Source organism: Neodiprion virginianus, chromosome 7 (assembly GCF_021901495.1).
Source record: "Neodiprion virginianus isolate iyNeoVirg1 chromosome 7, iyNeoVirg1.1, whole genome shotgun sequence".
Taxonomy (NCBI): Eukaryota; Metazoa; Arthropoda; class Insecta; order Hymenoptera; family Diprionidae; genus Neodiprion; species Neodiprion virginianus.
Window position 1 is genome coordinate 20,198,953 of NC_060883.1, and position 16,933 is coordinate 20,215,885.

Here is a 16,933-nt window from a genome sequence, read left to right on the forward strand (position 1 = left end):
GGTGGGGGTCAAGGGAAACTTTACAGATTCTCACTGCCCGACTTGGCGGCTAATTTAAACACAAACTTTTGACCAAAAGCGCTGTCGTACGAAAATGAAAACACTTAAAGGCAATTTGAGTTTGATAGCTTTATTACCTATAGTTTCAAGAACATTTTAGAATATTCTCATTGAAATTAATAGCAAAATGATTGCATGGCTCGTATAAGTAACGAACGATCACGTTTTCAATCCTGTGGCGGAGATTCCTCGATCAATTTTTATCCGATCGACTTGAAATTTTGACACAATCTTTAAAACCTTTTTATCGATTCGAGCTCGTGGCTAAATTTTTTAATTTCAATCCCAGAATCTTTTTCACAATTTTTTGACAGAAAATTGAAATTTTTGATTCAGTAATGTCAGGATATGCGCCACCGCAAAAGCCCTCGAATGCAGAGTCGTTCGCTACTTATATGCGCCATACCACCATTTTGTTATTAATTTCAATGAAAAATTTCTGAAATGTTCTTGAAACTATAAATAATAAATGCCTCTCAGTCAATTTTCTCCAAGTGTTTTCACTTCCTTTCTAAAAAAATCCTTAAAATACGTATCATTTCAGACCGTCCAAGCTGTATCCCCACCCCTTTACGGTAAAAGAAGAATTTCAGTCAACCATATTTCGAACGTATAAATACATTCGCATGCTCCACACGATTATACTCATTGCATTTGTATAGCATATTTATCAATTAAAAGGTGAAATTAAAAAAGAACGTGTCGGCATATAATTCTCTGGAAACTGATCGGGATACGAGTCATTTGGTGTAAGAGGATTAATTATCTACCTGGGAAAAGTGAGGTTAGGTTAGGTTATTTCACTAACATTAATTTCTTCAAAACGTCAGAAAGTGAAACATAATATATAAATATTGAATCAACAACGAAACGAAACCTCACCAATTATTCAAATGAACTAATTGAAAATTATTATTGCTATTATTACTGACAAAGCAGATTTAAATTTTAGGTTAAGTCTACCGCATAATTTTTGCTACTGTTATTCTCATACACGAGTAATGGTTGTATACATTTGTTTTCTGTATCGACAAAAAATTTAACCCTTCTACTATCATCGAAAATATAGAAGTTTTGCGAATTTCGAACGAATCTATGTATCGACTTGAAACTTTGAATAACGTAATCGAATAATTCCAGGTGAAAAAGAAAAATGTCGTCATGGAAAAGAGCGGCAAAGGCGAACCAAAAAACTCATCGAGAGCGTCACCAGCCGGAAAGCAGAGCGCACTTGGGTCTGCTAGAAAAGAAGAAGGATTACGTAGCAAGGGCTACGGATTATCATGAGAAACAATCGACGATAAAGCTGCTGCGTAAGCGGGCGTTGAACAAGAATCCAGACGAGTTCTACTTTCACATGATAAACGCGAAACTTCGTAACGGGATTCACAGAGAGAAGGTAAAGACCGAGGAGCACACACCGGATCAGATAAAACTTATGGAGACTCAGGACATCAGATATGTTTCTTACAAGAGGAACATCGAGGCAAAAAAAATCGACAAACTGCAAAGCCAGCTGCACATGATCGACGCGGCTAACGAGACCAAAAATAAGCACACATTCTTCGCTGACGATGGGAACGAATTGAAGTCCTTCGACGTGGCCAAGAGGCTGGACACTCATGCGACGCTGCTCGGCAGGCGAACGAACAGACCAAAACTGTCCAAGCTAAGGGAAATGAAGCTACCGGATATCGATGAAAAGATGCTGTCAAAAATGGAACAGCAGAAACACATGGCTTACAAAGAATTGCACAAGCGTATCGACCGCGAGAGAGAACTGTCGATAGTGCAGCAGAAAATTGAAGTGAAACGAGCGTTACAGGATAAAAAAGTTCCGAACCCTAAGCAAGTCAAACCTGCAACACCCGACGGACCGCCCATCTTTCAATGGAAATTTCAACGGAAACGATGAAATTCTGTAGTATATTCTATGCAATCCATACGAAATAAATCAACGTTTTTTTTTTCTACGTAACGCTTTCGTTTCTTTTCTGTTTTTTTTTGCTTTTTTTTTTCATGCCAACGAATCGGTGAAAGAAATATTATTATCGTGACAAATGTACATAAATTAATTAAACGTATGTATGTATAAATGTTTTTTAAATATAGAAAACAAGGGTATAATAGTAAATTAAAAACTGCAATCATTCGGGAAATATTATTTTTCCATCCGAGTTATCGTTTACGGGTAATTCAACGATTTTGCTGTTAGCATCGAGGTAACTCCGAGGTCCGGGAGTCTCGAGCTCCTCGACGCTTCTGTCGACGATCCATCCCTGGTTATTTTCTTCGGGTCCGATTCTGGAAACGATTCCAAACCCGGGAGGAATTCTGTTGGGAAAGCTGCTCGTCCTGTTGTCGTAATGCCCGGAGAAGTCCGACTCGATCGGTTCGTCCTGCTGGATGAACGGCGTATTCTGTAGGACGAAGACACCCGGTGGCAAAACCGGGATCATCGATTCCTGGGCCGATATCACGTTGTTGGACGGCGTTACGTCGAATTTCATCGAGTTTCCCGATCCCGGCTCTGACATCGGTATCGAAATCGTTTCTCCGTTCACGATTCCGGTGGCACCAAAATGTCCGCCGCTCTTCCTCGTTCTCATCCTCGGCAAACCGTTATTCCTGCCTCTGAGTATCACCTGCATTTTTGCTGCCGCATTACCCGGCTTTTTCAGACTCCGAGTCGAGCGACGCCACAGATTGTCGAAAAGTAACATAGGTCTGCAACCAAAAAACTGCACAGTTGTTTTTTTTTCATACCGTTTGTTAGAGATTTTTACTGGTCGAAATCGGAAAGAATAATCAAAAAATTCCATCACGTCAGGTTTTTTTCTTCAACTTGTCGTCTGGAGTTTCATTTGGAGCGAAACTCCCGTTTAACTCGAAATCTGGTATACTATTCTTGAGTGTAAAAATTCTATGCAAAAGTGATATATTACTTTCATTTAATACGTATCAGAGTGAGACTCAAGAATAAATACAAAGTGGGAAAGAGAAAATGGAAAGCGGAAACGTTTTCGGAGAAGCATCAAAGAGAAGAAGAAAAGTTTTCATAGGGAAAAAGAATGAACACGGAATGTTAAAGTAGATTTCACGAAGAAATTCGTTTGTTTAATTTTATAAGATGTATTGTTTAGTTCATTCGTTGTAACGAAATAGTGGTTGTTTCGTTATTCGTATGTTTTTTTTTATGCAAGCAGTTTGTACTTTGCAAAAATACCGTACGTGAGGGAGGAAAATGGAAGTGATTTTTGGATTCGGCACACTCGATAACTTTATATTTACCAAAAACATCCCATGCGGTTGAAATAAAATATTTTTTTTTACAGACCTGTGTAGTCCGTTCGGTATTTTCACCCCTTTTCTCGACTTCCCTGCCGAATAGCGTCGGATGTTCATCCTCGTCGAATCTCCGGGTTCTTTCACTTCCCGCATCCATCTTGAGAGAAGCATTGGACCCCGACCGTTCGCCATCCTTTGCATTTGACCCGGAGGCATCTGACCTCCCGGCATTTGACCTGGTGGCATTTGACCTCCCGGCATTTGACCTGGTGGCATTTGACCTCCCGGCATTTGACCTGGTGGCATTTGACCTTCCGGCATTTGACCCATTTGAGGAGGAGAACCATTGGGTGGTGGCATCTGACCGGAATTTGATGGATTGGTTCCGGTTTGGGAAGGTGGCATTTGACCACCTCCTGGTTGCATCCCGGTCGAACCATTCAGTACAGTGTTGGTGGTGTTCGGTGGTCCCATGGTTCCGACGCTCGCATTTGACGATTGGTTTGGTAAAATGGTCGAGAGACTGATGCAGTTGTAATTAATCACCCAGTTCTCAGCCTTCGACATTACGTCGAGTTGAGCGCATATCGTTATTGATCTGAAAGATGGTATGACGGGAATCGGTTTGTTTTTCCAATCTGAGCTGTTTATTCTCTTTCGGCCGAATTGATTGTACGTTATTTAGGGTGGTCCTTATTTGGGGCTCGGAAACATTTCATTCAGACGGCTCCTGGACGTGTTGAAAATTATTTTTAAAAAATCTATGTAAAGTTTAAAGCACGTACGTGAACTGGAACACATGCCTCTGAGCTCTGACGGTTATAAATTAAAAATACGTTATTTCGTTTTGCATGAGAATGGTATAAATTAAGGGACCGATTTGAAACTTGGCAGAGTTCGCGCTTGTAATAATAAGAACAAAGCCTGAAAATTTCAAAATTTTATAACCATTATTCCCTTACATATATAAGCCTAATAAAAATGATGCTATTAAGCTTATATATGTAAAAAGAAATATATCACAAAATTGTGATAAGATTTTGAAATTTTTAAGATTTGTTCCTATCATTGTAAGCAACAACTATGCCAAGTTTCAAATCGTTCCCTCAATTTATACCAAAGCAATACAAAACGAAATAACTGTTTATAAAAACTACATGTATTAATTTACATTAAAAACTTTCGGAGCTCATCGTTAGAGGCACGTGTTCGAATTGACGTGGAGGATTAAAACTTTACACTAATTTTATTTTTTTTTTTTTCTTTACGATTTTCAACATATTTGGGCGGCGTCCCAATGAAAATTTTCCCGATTCTTAAATACCTTGGAAACAGGGAAACTTCCATAACGTCGACGCAGGCGAACGAATAGCGACAGTCTGGTATTGAAGTGCATACTTTGAACGCTCTGTAATCTGCGCAAAATTAACAACTCGATGATTAACGTGGCTTGGAATAGTTAATTGCCGGCTTTTTATTACCTATTACAGAGACGTGACGAATGGTGTTCGAGCCCAGAGTGATGTTCATGCTCAGTCCAGTTTGCTGGTAGGCGAAGTTGACGCAGACTGGACAGTTAAATATTACCCCAATATGCATAAAAATTATCATATCAATAAATTGATATGTCTCTGGATGAAAAATCTTTGAAAAATCGTTTGTCTTTCGGCCTCCCGACTGCGTGCAAACCTACGTAAAAAATAACTCACGATTTTTTGCAACTCCTCGAAGCAGGATCGTTACGCTTTGGCAACACGAGCAAGAAGATGTCGTAGAGCAGGAGCAACTTTTTTGAGTGACCGAAACGGTTCGATGGAGAAGAAACCCCAGCGACAAATACGATCCTGGAATGAATTCGACATTGGGTAAAAAAATCGCGATAAATCGACAAGGAAACAATCAAGATTGAAGAAATAAAATCGCGCACTTTCCATCACAGCGTCGATCGGCTCGATTTCCGCGAACCTACCCACGGACACTAGGATAACGATAAAGTAAAGATTGAGGGGAAGCCAACTCTTCATTATTCTATTAATCGCTATCAATAAATAACCCCGAGCAATTGACAAATAATCAATCGGTTGTATCGAAGTATTATTCAAACGACTCGTGGATGTTTCATCGCGAATATGGGAAAACCGAGTGACGAATATCGCATAAAAGACCCGTAACTCTGTGGCCAATTGTAAGCTTTGAATAATAATACCGGTAAGCGCTGTGACCCGAACAGGATGCAATTATCCAGGGGAAAAAGAATTAGTTTGAAATTACGCTACGTACAGCGATTTACACGGTGCGTTTGTGTTATTTCATAATCCCGGTGAAAACTAGGCGCACATCCGTGTAACAACAACGCAACATGTAAATACGTATAGCTATTATAATATGTATACGTACGGTTAACAGTAAAATCGGCACACAGAGTGCCTGCATATTTTTACCATGGCAATTAGCGAAGCGTATACACAGTCCGATTAATTATATCCATCGTATTGTCAAGGTGTGAGTATTTTTTTTTTTTTTTTTTTTCTTTTTTCTTCTTATTTATATCAATACCGATTCTGTTTTTTTTTTGTTTTTTTTTGCAACAATCACCGGTTCTCCTCTGCATTTTCTAGCACAGGGACGTGGAGTGGAGCGAATCCGATGTTATACATACAGTATGTATATGTATGTATGTACGTTTTGGTTCGGTTGTAACAACAAAATCGAAAGCTTCCTGGTCGAGATAATAAGGCAGATGTTATGTATCGGTTACTGATGGGATTCGAACAATAAAAATGATACGGTAATTGGACACCGCGTGTCGCAAAATGAATTTTTATTTTCTTTTTTTTTTTCTCGTTACAGTTCTATCGCATTTATGCTGTCGCTTTCTTTTTTTTTATGAATGGAATTTTTTTTTTTATCATACAATATTAAAAATGACGCCCTTCAAAACGGTGGACATGATAATTCGATGATTATTTGACCGATTTACATTAAAATTTTGGACAGCATACGCGTTAGTTATAATTTATCTTGGAATTCAGTCTTCCAGATTTTTCATAATTTTATTCATTTTTTATTTTTTTTTTTTAATTCGAACGACTGTAGAAAAAAATTAAGGAATTGTTGCTTTTTTTTTTAATTTTGTTTCTTCATGTTTTCGACAATGAAAAATGTGTTTGACTCAAGTTCTAGTTTCATGATTTAATTAACCCGAAAAGGGACTTTTGCGTTCAACCAGCTGCTATGGACGCCGTTTTGAATGTTATAAATATTGAAATAATTTGCATATATACTTGAATATATGTAAATTAATGTATTAAAAAAAAAAAGTGATAGCACAAATGCAATAGAATTACAACTAGAAAGAAATTAGAAAAAGGAGATCGACGTTTTTTTTTTTTTTTTTTTTTTTTTTTTATTGCTTCGGTCTCCGATGTATCCGGTCACCTCAACGATTGCAACGACGTTAGAGATGCAGCTTATTTTGAGAATATCGACGCTGATCGGGACGCGCTTGCGTCGGTCGATTACTCTCTATATATATTCCGGGACGACACGGAATAGACAAATCGATAATCCAAAAAGTGCGAGCTACAAGAACTCCTAAACACTGACAACAATCACACTCTCGAGTACGGTATAATGATCGCAACATAAACCGTCAGATATTATGGTAAAAGCATATCGAGATAGGTAACACGGTGTTAGGGGGGAAAGGGTAAAATTTTGACATAGCGGTGCGGATTATTGGAAAACGTGTATTGATGATCGTTTGGTGAAAAGTCACGGGGAGCGTAGATCGAACAGCAGAGATAAAGGCACCGAGATTGGTATAGTTTTATCTAAATAAGTCAAGTGCCGATTACGAGATAACGTTCCCGATGGGATGTGTGTACATCATTTTTTTTTTTTTTTTTTTTTTTTATCATTTAGTCTTTTTATTTTTCAAAGATAGAACGAACGTGTCACACGCGATCGAACCGCCGATGCAATCGTACAGAATATCGCAGCGGCTTAGACATATTATATATATATATATATATATAAAATAATATATATAAGTATATATAAATGTATGCGAAGTAACGTGAAGTACATTAACTTACGTTTCAAAATTTACACATCAAACACAATCACAAGTATATGTATAATTTAGTAAATTCAACCGATAAGAATTTATTCTCTGCACATTCGACTTGAGTCTGGGTAAAATCCTTGCCTCAGCGATCGCGGGTCAAGATTGATCGTCATCGTGTAACACTCGCCAACTAACCGCGTTTGTTATTAACCGGTTCGATTTTCTTCGTTCACGGAGCTTGCGGTTGTTGTAAAGAACATAATCAGTGAAAATCATGATCTTCTACCGACTTAAGAACATCGACCATCACGCCATCATCACCCACATCGATCCGGCCTGGATCAAGATCAAGAATCTACTACGTAAGGCTTGGCGCCAGCTCATAGTAAGGGAATTTATATCGGAACTCGCCTTCGAGATCGAGTATCTGTGATTTTCGAAACAGTATATATATATATATATATATATATATGTATATGGGATCGCTGCGGTAACGATGATTTATACTTTTATGAGCTACGAATGATGCCACGATCTTATTATTACTACTGTTATTATTGTTATTATCATTATTATTTATATATTAAGAAAAAAAAAAAATAGAAATATTATAGATACAGTCTTTGTAGACTCGTCTGCGTAATAAATATACAATGTTATAAATAATATCGATTATTATCGTACGATGGGATTAATGAGAGTGAATCAGTGAATTGTCCATTGAATTTCAGTAGTCGAATAAATCATCGTCATCGTCTTCGTCATCGTCGTCGTTATCCCCCGCGTCGTCTCCCTCGTACTCGTCCTTTTCCTCGTCATCATCGTCGTTGTCTTCGGGCAAGAATTCCAGGCCCAATCCTCCGCCGTCTTCAGGTTTTACCACAGCAACGCCTTTTGATCCGAGTCTCAGGCAATCCAGACCAACCTGTAAAATTTATATTCGTTATAAAAACGATACCAGTGGATGGATGTTTGTTAAAAAAAATATATTTTTCAAGTATTTCAGGCAACGCTAGTCGCTATTTACTTGGATCATATAAGCGACGATAAGGCGGCGTTAAAACTAATCCCCGGAGATAAAACCGCGGTGTTATCTGATGCGAAATCGCGTCAGTTGCTAGACCAGCCCTGGGGTGGTTCATTTTTAAACATTTTTTAATTCTTTCAAGTGAGAACTCGAAAAATTTGTGACAATTATTGGAAAAAAAATTGTCTCAAAACCCGGAGAAGGTAGAAAAATATTTAGAGATCGCTACCGATTGTTCTAATATTTTTTATTTATTTTTATGTCTACATCGTACGAACCTATATATATATATGTATATTAGTTTATTTTTTTTCGGATCGTGGTGCAATTAATCGTTCACCAATCAACAGCAAACCGCGCCTAACAATTCAGCAGTTGGCTGTTCTCGTCTTTTATCCGAAAGATTAATCGTCTCGAAGAAATTTGGATAACAGTTTTTCCTACTGGAAATAAGAGTATCGCGTTACCTTAACGTCCATATTTTGTTTTTGGTAGCGATTTTTATGAACAATGATTAATTGGACCACGATACGAAACAATTAAACTAATATAATATACAAAAGTCCGTTAGGTGTATACATAAAATTAAATAAAAAATATTAGAACAATTGCCAGTGACTTCTAAATATTTTCCTACTCCCTCAAGGTTTTACAACAATTTTTTTCTCTCACGATTTGTCAAAAATTTTCCGAGTGGTGGTTAAGAAAAAAGTTAAAGAACGAACCGCAGTTATATCGCGTGACCCAGTTCGGATAACGTGCGAAAAAATATAAACAAAAGAAGAGTCGTATGTGTATACGGACCTTGAAGAGAGTCGTGTCCTGAAACTTTCCCTCCATGTTTACGCAGGCGTGGACATTTCGACCCTGGAAGTATATGTTGTAGAATCTGACGCAGGCCCTGATGATCGGAATCCGAGGAACCGGAACGCAAAAGGGTCGCGGATTTTTGCCTGCCCAAACAAACCGATCAGTTACCGCTACCTTGTATTAATATTGTACCATACAAGCTAGCTAAAAATTTCTGACCACTCTCGCATTTTACCGTTACCACCGAATAAACGGTTAATGGTTGCAAAACGAAAGTGAGTCTTGGCGGTACGAAACGTGGTACCGATGAATGAGTTCCTCGCAGTTGGTGACCCAGGTAGCACACTTATCGAGACATCGAATATCGTTAACTGATTAAAAAACCGGCGTAATGTGAATGAATGAAAAATGTCATTCGATATTTGCAGAAAGATCGGAAAAAATGATGAAAACTCGTATAACACTTGTTGAGTATAAATTGACAACCTGGCGGAAGATTCGAGAGTGTTTGGTTAATGACGTGTGGTCAAGAATTGGCTTGCGAAAAGTAGCGTTTTTTCATCCGCAGTCTAAGATTACTCGATTTAATTTATTACCAGCAAAAATGCCGTTGGCTATGAGTCGACTTTGAGTTCGTCGGGAATGACGATCGATATTTCTGAACTAAGCCCTGCATCAATTAATTACCGGAAACGCTTCTTGTGTAGAGGACCCTGTCGTTCATCAGGACGTTAGCGGTGAACCGGAAGTCGTCCGGTTCGTAAGTGACGTTGACGCAGGCCTTCTGGCGAAAAGTGCTCAGAAGGATCCTCGAACAACACCCGCAGACCCCGTTGGCGCAGTGGCAAGGCCCCTCTCTAGTGGCTGTGACCTGGGCCTGAGCAGCGGTCGACGTTTCGACCGGAACTGCGACTGCGGTTTGCTTCGACAGGGACGGTTTTGACTCGTTGCCCAGTCGTTCGGTGGCCTTGGATTCCTCCGCGAGGATCTTCTCGTCCTGCAGCAGGACCAGCGTCGCGGTGAGGACGAAAAGGTCAATGCCGCGCATTCTTATAAAACGTTTTGTACACTCTATCGATGGACTTGTTCTTGGGCGTGGAGAACGTGGAGAACGGAACGCACCTCGCGCTCGACTTGGATCTCGTCTCTCGAAGGACTGCAGCTCCTACGACTTATGTCACGAAGCGACTCCTTCGAAGCTCCCGGCTCCGAGTGGAAAACGAGTTGCACGTGACCACCGGTTGGGCCCAACACCCGTGCGGGGATGACCCCGATCAAAGAGAAATTTAGGCCCGGTTTCAAACGCTTTCATTTGCTTTTTTTGTCGGTGCATCAAACTACGGGGATTCAACGCGGTGGTTTTCGAAAAGGATCGCGTGCCGGAGATACGTTGCGTGGATTCTCTCGAGGGCGATAAATCGGCTCGTCAACTCGGTTGAGAATATTTTTTAAACCTGTTGTATAATTGGATACTGTCGTGTGTTAGATACGTGAGGAAATTTAAGGTTTCAATGAATGATGGATGCGTCTTCGTGTACTCGGAAAAAATTTTTATCTTAATGACCACAATTTGGTACTGGCAACGAAATTTCAGGGTCGTTATACACCCTTCCAAACATTATTTACACACAACCAAAAAGTTTGGTTGATTTTCTAAAGCGCAGGAAACAAAATGCTTCAGTAACGTCTGAGAAAAGGTTTCGCATCGGAATCCCACAGATTTTGTTCCGATTGCGAAATCAGTTCTGCAAAGTGAAATCATTTCGTAAGGATTAGAAAATTATTGTTTAATCGTTGTGACTGATAAAATTATCGTTTTATTCTAATTTATGCTGCATGAATTGAGCGCCACATCCAACAATGACTAAGAAATATGCCGTTGCGAATTGACAGGTCGATTCAACGATGTTGGATCACGAATGATTTTGTTCTGCTGATTATACCGGACGGATGCCCGAAACACCTGCCAATAATTGCTAATCTTACTTCTCTTGCGAGAAAGGATTTTTAACGCGTTACGCAAAGTATTTTGCCACTTCGACAAAAATTCTTACAAATTAACGACGTAAAGTGTTATTTGATAGCGTTAATCAATTAGTAGCTCTCACGATTTCGTCAATTTTACTAATCCTTATCCACCGAATAGATTTCGTGAACTGTTCGAAGCGATTTAGTTTAATCTACCGGAGCGTGTTCAATATTTTGATAATACCATGGAAAACGTAACGTTTCATTAAATTGACAAAATTAAAATCGAGATTTCGTATCCATAAGTATATATTTTCTATGCAATATAAATTTTTTTTAGCAATTTCGAATCAATTACTTCGTTAACTTCGGTATTGACAATAAAATACCGCGTTCCCATAAGAAACTTTTTTACAAAATGCGTTTACGAATTGATTTTTTTTTTTTTTTTTTTTCTACGAAGCACAAATTTTCCTGCAATCGTAGCTACGCACATATTACGAATAAATAGCGATTACACGATTAGATCGGTGGATTATTAGGTAAAGAATTATACAGTTGTACGCGAATCACAGTTTCAGCTGGCCTATTAAGAGCTCGTCCTCGGGACTGAGCGTCGTGGTGAGAACGGTGGCCGTCTGTAAATCGTCGGTCTCGAAGTTCACCTCGTCGTATACTTCCGACCCAGCAATTCCTGACGTGCCATCGTCCGAGCTGTCGATTTGATCAGGTTTTATCCAAGTGATACCCTGACTTGTGATCCGCATGCAGTCGAAGTGGAGAACCATGATCGGTGTCTGTGCGACCTTCGCCTGAAGGTCCATGCAGCAGTGAAAACTATCCGGACTGGGCATGTGAATGTTGTGAAATCTGGCGCACATCTGGAGCAACTGCTCCGGTATGTACGGAAGCGCGAAGCAAACCGGGGGCGGGTTTTTGGCTGAAAGCAAGGGCAACTCAAGGTCAAGTTGTGTACAGGGCCGGAAAAGCTTGTCTGCCGAAGTGATAATTCACTCTGTGTAATTCGACTCACCGGATAACTGGTTAGTGTAGATGGTCATGTTGTTCATTGTGACCTGCATCTTGATCGCGAAGTCGTAAGGGTCGTAGGTCAAGTTGGTGCAAGCCTTCTGGTCCAGCCCCAATCTCGTAATGTTGATCCCGGCACAGCAGCCGCACGAATACCCTTCGCAGTTACAAGGCATTCCGCGAAAACCGATTCTGGTGTTAGGGAGTCGACTGGCATCCTCTATCTCAAACTTTAGAGGCTGCTTCGTATCCGGGTTGTAGTAGACGCCCTTGTACAACACCTCGAACACTGTAAGCGGAGAGAATTCATGTTGCGGTCGTAGAAAAAGAGTCCAGCGGGCCTTGAACCCCGGGTACCAAGGTCAAGGCCACCGACTTTCTACTTCCCCGATGCCACTGAAGCCGCAGAGCCACGTTGCACTTGGCGCAGGTAGAAAAGCACACCGTGGTCGTGATTGTGGTGTTGATTACCTTTCAACTGATTGGTGTTGATTATCGCTGATTCGCAGACGCCGATGGCGAGGAGAACGAGAATCGCTACGATGGCTGCCATGTCGTCTAACACTTGATCTTGCACTTGGGTATTGCGAATAAGCTTCCAAATCCGAGGTCCACAACCTTACCCACCGAGCAACCGTTAGCAAATGATCGGATTAAACCGCGCCCCAGTGGTCTGACCGGCTCTGGGTATGTCGGACGATGAATTTTTACGACCGGCAATGCCATTAAACAGGCCTCTCACGTTTGCCAAAGAAAGTCGCTAATTATCGCGTTTCAATAACCTCACGTACAAGCTGCGCACCTTGTTTGAGAATAGCTCTTCGCCGACGGTGTCAACCTCGCGGAATAAGTTTATATTTTACCGCTAACAAGAGGGACCTCGATTACGATTTGGTTTCATCGGTACCGTTTATTTTAACAAACTAACGCTCGTACGGGCGGACAATAAATAGCACATAAATATACAGTCAGTGATCGTGAATAAATAGTGGTTACAAATGTACATTATAAATATATCAGGGATTAGTTGATTGAGATAATAATTTAAGGCTAACACACTACGCTGAGCTAAACGCTAAATATGGCTAAGCTCCTTGGGCCGTCCGATTAATTGACATTTCGATTCCAACTTGATCCGTTTTGGCCTCCTAAAGTCTCATGATTCTGCTCTGCCGACCTGGTCTCGCGTGCTTCTGGTTTCGTTTCCTCGCCAGCATCTCGGCCAGTCCAAATCCGTAGTCAGCGTCGTCGGCTTCGGGATCCTCGGCCTCGTTGGTGGAAATCTTGTCAACCTTGACCTGGTCCTTCTTGACCTTCTCGTCCTTCTCGTCGCTCGACAGTGCCGTTAGGAGCGCAGCCTCATCCTCGTCGTCATCGTCGTCGTCGATGATGCTCTCCTCGTCGCTTTCGATCTCGACATCCTCGGGCTTCTTCTCATCCTCATCTTCGTCCTCCTCCTTCTCACTCTCGTCCTCAACGCTCTCCTCCTTCTCGTCGTCATCCTCGTCAAGGTCATCAGCCTCGAGGACGTCGTCCTCGTCCTCGTCTTCGTCATCTTCTTCGGATTCCTCTTCCTCCGATTCATCCGACTCACCTTGAACAACCTCGGGCTTTTCAGGCTTCGAAGCCACCGTCGCGACTGGCTTCTTAACATCCGTTTGGATCGCGTTTATAGTGCTGGACGTCACCGCCGGCTTCTTTACGGTTACCTTCACCTTGTCGCTTCCGGTACCCGTATCCAATTCCGGCAGCTGAACACCCTCTTCAACCGGCGAATCAGCTGGCTGGACAACGTTGTTCTGTATCACCGATCCCAACGGTACCAAGTCGTCGACAGCGTTAACGGCCGTCTCTGACTCTGCGACCGGATCAGCGATGGCTCCGACACCCTGGTCGGTAACTTCTTCGGCGGCATTCGAAGCTGGGACCTCTTCCTCGACGGGCTTGGGTGGTTCGACCGAACCACTTTCCACGGGAATGTCATTTCCGGGAGCGACAGGCTCGACCGCAGTGACTGCCGGAGCTTCGCTGATCGGCTTGGTAAGAAGCGGAATCGAAACCGGTAGAGGGGACGGAGTGGTAACCTTGGGCTTTTTCGGAGTGTCGTCGTCGCCGAATATGTCGAAGAAGGATCCCAGTCCGAAAACATCGTCGTCTTCGTCGTCGTCGTCGGCGGAGGACGATGGAACCGCGTTTCCGGTCGGCGCGTCGTCATCGTCATCATCGTCCTCCTCGTCGTCGTCATCATCGTCGTCTTCGTCGTCGTCATCGTCGGATCCAAGCCCGAATATGTCGTCCTCGTCGTCGTCGTCGTCGGAACTTGAGTCGGCCTCGACTATCGGAAGTGGCTCCGCTGGGCGGAGTTTCAAACCGTCAGGACCGAACCTGAAAAGTGAAAGAGATGATTGATCACTGACTGACGGAGCAGTTCTTCGTCGAAGCTTGTTGCTCCTTCCACTAACCTAAAGCAGCTCACTCGTAGACTGGCTTCCACTTGCTTCGAGGACTCCAATTCCAGACCAAGACAGGCCTTGAAGTGATCCGTCGCTTCTCGTTGGATGGAATAGATTCTCCCGCAGAATTTGGAAAAGCCTCCCGGCAGCGGCACGCATACAGGCTTGGGATTTTTTCCTGAAAGAGATTTCGAGCAGGTAACCGGTTAAAAGGGTACCGCAATGATTTGCCATTACTGCGTGATAAATCGTTCGCGGATGTAACGCGATAATTGGAAAGAGGAAAGTGTCGAAGAAATTGGAAGAGGATGTAGAAATCGTTGTTCCAAGAATTCCTCCCAGATCTCGTTTTCACAAACGTGCGTCAGTCCGAGCAAACAAACGCGAGACGCGGGTGAGTCAGAAATTCATGGGGAGAAAGTTGGAGTGTCCCGATCGCAGCATCCTCTTGACGCTCAATCAACGAAAACAAAGCCCCACTCTTCCGATCCCGGAAATCGGTGAAACGTAATCCCCCGAATATCAACTCACCGTTAACCACCGTGCTGGTCAAGATATTATCTCCAAAGCTCAGCTGCAGCGCCATGTTGTCGCCCTTCAAGTACTGGACGGAAGCACATCCTGCGCGAAAAAAAGAGTTCACAATCCGTCATATCGCTACGTGTTCCAGATAACGATCAGCGCCTAGTTCAGACCACGTCAATTCCCACGAACTGTTGACCTACCTGCTCCCTTCAGCTGCAGGAACGGGACGTCGAAGTTCCGGCAACAGTTGCAAATGTTGTCGTTGCATGTGCAGTACTTGTTCACATTGTCCGTGGCCTGCTTCAACGATATCGTCGAGACTCCAACGTTGCTCTGCTTCGTGGCTCTGATCACTCTGTGCAGACTCGTCACCTCATCCCGATCTGTTTACGGTCGTGAAGAACAAGGTAAATGAACTCGAACCTCGATTCGGCAGTCAAGCATAGATGCCACTGATAAAAGTGAACATCATCTAGCTCCTTGTGAAATTAGCACTCCATTTTTACCCACCTATGACTCTTGCGTAGGCTGCGAAAGCTACCAGTAGAAATATGAGCAGGAGCTCAAACACCGTGGATAATCGCATGGTGACGCTGAAGTGTATCGGACGAATGTTCTGTAACCAGTAAAAGAGGAAAGGTGTCTCGAATTGGTTCTACATTTTCGTTCAATCCATCGTCCTCGATGCATTTTGCAATCGCATTATACTTTCGGGTCAAATGTCTAACGAATCGTAGGTTGCACCGTCGGCCTGACAACCCCCCGTCAGTCCAGGCACAATGTCACCTCGTAAAAATATCCTTATACCGTCGCGAGACACGGTCCTTCGGGCGTGACCGAATGGCCTACATATCCAAAGCGCGCCGCGGTCACGGTCAAAGTCGACTTTGTTAGACGTCAGAAAAATATTCTCCATGTAGGTACCTGTGCTCGGTACCACTCGGCACAGACTTGTGTCAACGATGTACCGTAAACGAAACGATTCGCTATAAGGACCGAAGTGCACCGAATGGAAAGAGAACCGAACGTGCGGATACCAGACTTGGATAACTGGGCTGCACGCCTCGGCATCGATGTCACGAACCAACGATCCTCGACGCATATCTGCCCACGTTAAACCGTTCCGCAGACGTCGTCGTTGGAAACCGACGTTTCGATGCTGCTTTTCAACGCGTTTTCAAATTCTGCTTGTTCGAAATAGATCCAGGATCGTTGATGCCGTGCAGACTCGGCGAATTAATGAGACAAAAACGAAGAAAAAAAAAAAAGAAAAGAAAAACACAGTTCACGCGCGTGCTTTCGGGACGATGGGTGAAATTTTGGGACCGAAGGCGGGCCAGGGTAAAAAGCGTAACGTGCACGGGCGAAGGAGTATACGTTAAATTGAGCAGGTTTCACTTACCTCTCTCGTATGATGTGAAGAAAAAGTGGCGCGTGTTTGTAGAAAGAAAAACGTGTCGAATGTAAAAATTCCTTTCGTTTGTGCCACCGCCCGTGCAGGAGAGATAAAATCAACCCTACTCCTCGAGATCCTGTGCGAGTGAGTGAGCAACTCGTTCGGTGGTGTATTTTTCAACTCTTAATCTTACGGAGGCCAATGCCTAACTGAAGATTCCGCTTAACTCCCCCCAGTGTCTTCTTTAAGTCGGTCATCCGGTTTGCCCCCACTTCCGCAGTGCGGAAGGTAGGACGCCTTCCATTCGT

At 42.6% G+C, this 16,933-nt stretch overlaps 5 protein-coding genes across 13 annotated transcripts; 1 reads left to right on the forward strand and 4 right to left on the reverse strand.

The window, feature by feature from the left end:
• The first annotated feature begins 615 nt into the window (after positions 1–615).
• LOC124308908 (probable U3 small nucleolar RNA-associated protein 11) lies at positions 616–2,073 on the forward strand. 5 transcript variants are annotated; one of them, XM_046772074.1, is made up of 2 exons: positions 616–635; positions 1,201–2,073. In XM_046772074.1, the coding sequence occupies exon 2, from the start codon at positions 1,214–1,216 to the stop codon at positions 1,973–1,975; it is 762 nt and encodes a 253-aa protein (XP_046628030.1). In that variant the 5' UTR covers positions 616–635; positions 1,201–1,213; the 3' UTR covers positions 1,976–2,073. The 5 variants fall into 5 exon arrangements, with proteins under 5 accessions (XP_046628030.1, XP_046628027.1, XP_046628026.1 ...); XM_046772071.1 differs by lacking the exon at positions 616–635 and adding an exon at positions 648–849; XM_046772070.1 differs by lacking the exon at positions 616–635 and adding an exon at positions 648–844.
• A 46-nt stretch (positions 2,074–2,119) lies between these two features.
• LOC124308996 (uncharacterized) lies at positions 2,120–7,680 on the reverse strand. Of its 5 annotated transcripts, none has more exons than XM_046772206.1 (7): positions 5,276–5,584; positions 5,058–5,192; positions 4,830–4,916; positions 4,673–4,763; positions 3,675–3,946; positions 3,398–3,644; positions 2,120–2,787 (listed from the first exon to the last, which is right to left on the reverse strand). In XM_046772206.1, the coding sequence occupies exons 1-7, from the start codon at positions 5,370–5,372 to the stop codon at positions 2,208–2,210; spliced, it is 1,509 nt and encodes a 502-aa protein (XP_046628162.1). In that variant the 5' UTR covers positions 5,373–5,584; the 3' UTR covers positions 2,120–2,207. The 5 variants fall into 5 exon arrangements, with proteins under 5 accessions (XP_046628162.1, XP_046628163.1, XP_046628164.1 ...); XM_046772207.1 differs by having other exon boundaries at positions 3,398–3,629; positions 3,660–3,946; XM_046772208.1 differs by lacking the exon at positions 5,276–5,584 and adding an exon at positions 7,613–7,680 and having other exon boundaries at positions 3,398–3,946.
• Positions 7,681–8,142: 462 nt separating this feature from the next.
• On the reverse strand, positions 8,143–11,457 carry LOC124309004 (uncharacterized). The gene is made up of 3 exons (XM_046772221.1): positions 9,942–11,457; positions 9,249–9,397; positions 8,143–8,342 (listed from the first exon to the last, which is right to left on the reverse strand). The coding sequence occupies exons 1-3, from the start codon at positions 10,300–10,302 to the stop codon at positions 8,145–8,147; spliced, it is 708 nt and encodes a 235-aa protein (XP_046628177.1). The 5' UTR covers positions 10,303–11,457; the 3' UTR covers positions 8,143–8,144.
• A 223-nt stretch (positions 11,458–11,680) lies between these two features.
• Positions 11,681–12,936, reverse strand: LOC124309003 (uncharacterized). Its single transcript, XM_046772220.1, has 3 exons — positions 12,723–12,936; positions 12,256–12,540; positions 11,681–12,162 (listed from the first exon to the last, which is right to left on the reverse strand). The coding sequence occupies exons 1-3, from the start codon at positions 12,802–12,804 to the stop codon at positions 11,792–11,794; spliced, it is 738 nt and encodes a 245-aa protein (XP_046628176.1). The 5' UTR covers positions 12,805–12,936; the 3' UTR covers positions 11,681–11,791.
• A 222-nt stretch (positions 12,937–13,158) lies between these two features.
• On the reverse strand, positions 13,159–16,843 carry LOC124308994 (otolith matrix protein OMM-64-like). The gene is made up of 6 exons (XM_046772203.1): positions 16,632–16,843; positions 15,740–15,845; positions 15,430–15,612; positions 15,236–15,325; positions 14,714–14,882; positions 13,159–14,636 (listed from the first exon to the last, which is right to left on the reverse strand). Exons 2-6 carry the CDS (start codon positions 15,813–15,815, stop codon positions 13,400–13,402), a joined length of 1,755 nt encoding a protein of 584 aa, XP_046628159.1. The 5' UTR covers positions 15,816–15,845; positions 16,632–16,843; the 3' UTR covers positions 13,159–13,399.
• Positions 16,844–16,933: the final 90 nt, after the last annotated feature.

What these genes read in the sequence shown, in the direction of transcription:
- LOC124308908 (XM_046772074.1), top strand. Translation starts at nt 1,214, where the DNA reads ATGTCGTCATGGAAAAGAGCGGCAAAGGCGAACCAAAAAACTCATCGA.
- LOC124308996 (XM_046772205.1), bottom strand. Translation starts at nt 5,372, where the DNA reads ATGAAGAGTTGGCTTCCCCTCAATCTTTACTTTATCGTTATCCTAGTG. An exon ending in GATCGACGCTGTGATGGAAA is followed by an intron (nt 5,193 to 5,275) that starts GTGCGCGATTTT and finishes AATTCATTCCAG; the next exon opens with GATCGTATTTGTCGCTGGGG. An exon ending in TCGTCACGTCTCTGTAATAG is followed by an intron (nt 4,764 to 4,829) that starts GTAATAAAAAGC and finishes AATTTTGCGCAG; the next exon opens with ATTACAGAGCGTTCAAAGTA.
- LOC124309003 (XM_046772220.1), bottom strand. Translation starts at nt 12,804, where the DNA reads ATGGCAGCCATCGTAGCGATTCTCGTTCTCCTCGCCATCGGCGTCTGC. An exon ending in CAACACCAATCAGTTGAAAG is followed by an intron (nt 12,541 to 12,722) that starts GTAATCAACACC and finishes CTCCGCTTACAG; the next exon opens with TGTTCGAGGTGTTGTACAAG. An exon ending in CTACACTAACCAGTTATCCG is followed by an intron (nt 12,163 to 12,255) that starts GTGAGTCGAATT and finishes CCTTGCTTTCAG; the next exon opens with CCAAAAACCCGCCCCCGGTT.
- LOC124308994 (XM_046772203.1), bottom strand. Translation starts at nt 15,815, where the DNA reads ATGCGATTATCCACGGTGTTTGAGCTCCTGCTCATATTTCTACTGGTA. An exon ending in CCTGCAGCTGAAGGGAGCAG is followed by an intron (nt 15,326 to 15,429) that starts GTAGGTCAACAG and finishes TTTTTCGCGCAG; the next exon opens with GATGTGCTTCCGTCCAGTAC. An exon ending in GACCAGCACGGTGGTTAACG is followed by an intron (nt 14,883 to 15,235) that starts GTGAGTTGATAT and finishes AATCTCTTTCAG; the next exon opens with GAAAAAATCCCAAGCCTGTA.
- LOC124309004 (XM_046772221.1), bottom strand. Translation starts at nt 10,302, where the DNA reads ATGCGCGGCATTGACCTTTTCGTCCTCACCGCGACGCTGGTCCTGCTG. An exon ending in CTACACAAGAAGCGTTTCCG is followed by an intron (nt 9,398 to 9,941) that starts GTAATTAATTGA and finishes TTGTTTGGGCAG; the next exon opens with GCAAAAATCCGCGACCCTTT. An exon ending in AGGACACGACTCTCTTCAAG is followed by an intron (nt 8,343 to 9,248) that starts GTCCGTATACAC and finishes TAAATTTTACAG; the next exon opens with GTTGGTCTGGATTGCCTGAG.